Source organism: Cimex lectularius, unplaced genomic scaffold, assembly GCF_000648675.2.
Source record: "Cimex lectularius strain Harlan isolate CLEC.00 unplaced genomic scaffold, Clec_2.1 scaffold574, whole genome shotgun sequence".
Classification (NCBI taxonomy): domain Eukaryota; kingdom Metazoa; phylum Arthropoda; class Insecta; order Hemiptera; family Cimicidae; genus Cimex; species Cimex lectularius.
In genome coordinates, this window is record NW_019393083.1 from 1 (window position 1) to 4,886 (window position 4,886).

General features: G+C 31.1%; 1 protein-coding gene across 1 annotated transcript; it reads left to right on the forward strand.

Annotated features, from left to right (window-relative positions):
* Window positions 1–337: 337 nt before the first annotated feature.
* LOC106673672 lies at window positions 338–2,367 on the forward strand (the record flags this gene model as incomplete). The annotated part of the gene is made up of 3 exons (XM_024229881.1): window positions 338–349; window positions 454–2,017; window positions 2,099–2,367. Coding segments are annotated over 3 exons (1,800 nt in total), but the record flags the coding sequence as incomplete, so codon positions are not given.
* Window positions 2,368–4,886: the final 2,519 nt, after the last annotated feature.

The window sequence follows — 4,886 nt, forward strand, 5'->3', positions numbered from 1 at the left end:
ACATAGACCATTTCATACAACAGGGATAAATACGATGGGCTGTATGTAAGTCCAACAATCCTCTCCAGTGATAAATTCCAGAATAGTGTCTTACAGCATAATTCACCTTAATTTTTGTGTTTCATATGGTTTACTGATCATAATTGAGCACAATTCTGGGAAAAATATTTTGCTAGGTATGAAAAACTGAAATGAAAATTGACTCATGCCTTGCATCATCTCAATTTGCCCAGTACTTTTTGTTAATGACTTTCGTTATTACTTTTCTCAATTCTACATTGAATTGATGGAGTATCCTTAGAATTGTGCATGTAGTAACATTTAAATTTTCTTTTAGGAGTGGGCTATTGTGAGCTGATCAATCCCTCACAAGACACTAAATTTCATTTTTTTTATTCCAGTTAATGAGTTCTCTTTTGAATCTTTCTTCATTTTAATCTTTTGTTGGCTTAGTTTACAAATTTTTACTACCATGATATCAGTGAAAGAATATTTTTCCCAATTTCGCNAGAATTCAGTACAAATAAATATAGTGCTGAAGAATCTCCAACTTTAAATATCCCCCTTTTAAAATCAGCCAGTGACGTATCAGCATCAGAAACTTCAGATGATGAAAAATGCACAAACGTAAAATTTAAAGTACCTACTTTATTGCCAGCAAATCAGGGGCAAATGCGTGTGATTCAAGCTTGGCCAGAGAATGGGAATGATATCAAGTTTAAGACAAGGCAGAAGAAAAAAATGGTTGAACGCCTTGCCCCCATCAATCTGTTAATAGATGAAGAATATGTATTACGAAAAAAGGAATCAAAAAAATTTGACAGGGTTATAATTGAAGATTTATCAACAGAAGAATTTGAGACAGTTACACATCTAAAACCATGTCACATCGAAATTGCTAATAATGAACAAAAAACTGAGTATCAGCAAAAGATTAACACATTTAATGCTAATACAGAAAATCTAAACAAACAAGTGAAATTTTTCTCCGTACAAAATGAGCCTCAACGATTCGATGACTTAATAATTGAAGACTTGGCAACAGAAACATTTGATATCACATCTGTAGGACTTAAACCGCGCTGTTTTGAAATACATAAGAATACCCAGGACCATGATTACAGAAAACGTGATGTAAGAGTTCATGCACAAGAAACAGACCACCCATTAAAAAGTGAAAATGGCTATTCTTCATCTCTGCTACAGGATGATGGTATCGTGTGGGTAAAACCACTGCATTCCCCCAATGCTGATAATCATAGCATTGATAACAGAATTGAAAAGAAAGCTTTTCTACCAATGCATAGAAGTCAGAAATATAAAAGTACAGATACGAAATGCTCATTGTTGACTAAAGAATTGAGACCGTGTGAAGATGTAAGGTTGGATAACGTTACAAGAGCCGACAAAGATAATGCAATAATTAATGCATTTGGATCTATGATGGATTTGTGTAATGATAATCTTAAAGACAGCATTACTAGACACTTGGAATTGAATTTGCCAATCACATCACCACAAAAGATTAACAGGACTTCTGGCCTTATAAATCTTAACAACGAAATTAACTTGTCCTCAAGTTTTTCTAAACAATCGCCCTCTTCCAAAATATCTCTAATTCCGACTAAAAAATGCACGAATGCAAGCTCTTTAAGAAAGATAACATATTCTACACGCAGTTTGTCAAGTAAGGGAATATATTCTTCTTACAGCCCAATCAAGTTGATGCTAAGAAAAAATTTATACACGAGTAAATGCAAATCTTGTCCAGATATTTACAGACGGTTCAAAAGCAATTTGAGGAAACATAAAGTCAAATTTATTGCGAATAAGAAATCTTTTGGTAAAATATATCCAGAATCAAACAAACAACTAAACTCCATGAAGTACAACGAATACCTACATGAGCTAAGGAAATGTAACCAAGTAAAATATTCAGCTCATAGTGAAAGTAGAGATGAAGATCTTACAATTATGACGGAATACGCTAGGAACAAAAAACACAAACCTAAAAACGGTAATGCTAGAGAAACAGAGGATCACGAAATAATTAAAACTGTAGTAGCATGTGTCAATTGGATGAATGATATTATTTCAGGTGCAGATAACTTTTCTGCCTCAGATGGCAACATGATGAACAACATCAACAATGATGAAATTATATCATTGGAGCTACATTCATTAACTGAAATGCTGCCACTCACACAAAACATAAACGTTGAGTCCGTGTCTGGAGAAAATGGAAATGACAGGGAAAGACGCACAGAAGTGACAAACTTAAAGGAAACATCAAAAATGACTCCTGCTGTAAAGAATTTCTAAAATGTATAAATGTATTATCACATAATAAAAAATAAATGACTTGAAGATCAGTTTATTTCAATAATACTACAATTTAGTCATTACTAATCATTTTATCCTGCCTATCCTCTCTTTGTAGGTAACATTAACTGTTAGTATATAAAAAGAAAAAAAATGCTTTTAGAGCACTAAACTGTATTATTTATATTGTCTAAAGATATTGGGATTATATTTAATATATTAGTGAAAAGGATTGAAATAAGACAATTTTTGTTGTTTCCCCCATGCTCTTTACTTTTAACGGACCAATCAAATATGTTATTCAGCTTAGCAGTTCCTGGTAGTATGTTGGATTGGTCCAATTCAAATCTATCTGGCCATTAACATTGAAATGATGCTTTTACTGACCCTACTCTATTGATGGTTCTTCCTAGTCGTGTTGCAGCCTATTTTATTTTTCATTTATATGAGCTATATTTTGAAGGACAAAAATTAAAGGCACATTGACTTATTATTTATTTGCTACAGCTCAGCCTGCTTGAGTGTGGCTTTCACTGCCTATTTTTTGTTTTAAATATTACAGTTGTATTCTGTTGGCTTTTTGTTTTCCCGTTTTATCGTCTTACTTAGTTATTAATTAAAATAATTACAGTCGATGAGATTCTATGACAGTTTAATCCATCCAGTCATTTTAGTATTTTATTCATGCATTTTAGTTTTATGTTTTCATTTACAGTTGACACATAAATTAACTACAATATGAATAATTTGTGTAAGTTCAGGCATGTGATTCCTAACCTTTCCTGAATAAGCTTGGTTTCACATAATTATTCTTATTATCTTTTCTTTTACTGTCCAAACTTTTCGTTCATCCTCAAGCTTCTCCTTTTGCCTTTCAAGGTCAAACCCGTTCAACGCCATTTTCAGAGTCAGGATATTTCCCAATTGGTTTGGAGTAAATTGTAATAATCTTTCTAATAAGAGAAGAAAGAATTAAATATATATGAAGGGATCCATCACATTCTGATCTCATTAAACCAAGTTGGTAACTTGTAATATATAAATAACACGTTCAGCACGTACGAGAATAGGACTTTCGACGTAGACTCCTAGAGAATAGATTCCCTATTACCCTTTCAAAACTCTTGGGAGCTAGAGTCTGTGCTGAATGTGAAAACTTCAACTTTCTTTTGGTTTTCTACCAACTATGTATTTAATAAATTAGTTTTCATTTTCTTATTTATAACTCGAATAACAGTGAAAGAAGCTGGTTCAAAGGGTATAAAAGATCGTTTTTCAACTTCCACTATACTGAACTCAACAGTAAACTAAAAGTACAGTATTACAACAATGAATGAGTATTTATTCAAAATAAATATCACTAATTCAAATATGTGTGACTATTGCCCAGAAATAGTTTCAAGGGAACACTTTATGATATGCACAAAATATATCAATGAAAGAGAAAGATTATTATATTCCATATTTCAACAACTGGCTCTACTATTGAATTATAAAACTATTTTAAGTTAAATAATTTACAAGTTTACCAATCAATTGTATAATATAAATAACAAATTGAAATGTGATAAAAATGGAACATAGCTTTTTTGGCAAGTACCGGAAATAAATAAATAATAATTTTAAAAAGTTTTCTGGAATTAATGGCACAAAAGAATTTTTGCTTAGATATCCTGGATTTGCTCAAACCAGTGCATTTGCAGTGCATACATGCATAGAATTGGCCTTAGAGCTATTGCAAACTTCAAGACGTGCGATGAACCAGAAAACATAAAAAAGCATATAATTTTGACACCCCTAGAATAAGAAGAGTTAAGATAGAAATTTTTCGATGGGATGTGTGTGCTGAGAAATTTTGAGCGACCGTTTTGCTAGCCAAGTTAGCTTTCAAATGGAAATATGGACGGGTATAAATTGTTATATATATTTTTGAAAGAATGTGTTATTGATGTGTGATACTGTGATATAGAGATTAGTGTTGTTGTATGTGTTATGGTAATTATTTACTTATGTGTAAAACTATTTATTTAACTGTTCTGTGTTCCTTGTATTAATTAATTTGTATTTATTATGTGAAGTATACTTATATATTTATTATATAAGGTATATATGAATGATGTAATGTAATATAATATAATTATATAATTCCTGTATGTTTAAAGCAAAGTAATATAATGTTTTTTTAATCGACTAAATTGTGGCTGATATTATCGAGATCAAAACAGAGTTTTCCCATTGCAAGGAAGAAGAAATAAAGGAATTTTCTTCATTTAATAAAGATGTTACAAAATTAAAAAAATAAAGTGCTGCAAAAAGAAAATACGGCTTTAAAATGAAATATACTGGCTCTTTAATCAGAAACAATTGAGCTTTTACAAGCCCCGCTTAACAATACATTACCCCAGAAGGATGAAGATCTTTTTTCCACAATCAAGAAAATCTCTGAGAAGATAATCTTTAATATGTCTGAAGAAATGATTGCTAAAATTACCTCCAAAAATTTTTATTATTAATTTTATAATAATAAAATTAATTCAAAACTCTAACAAATCAAACATTGCTGT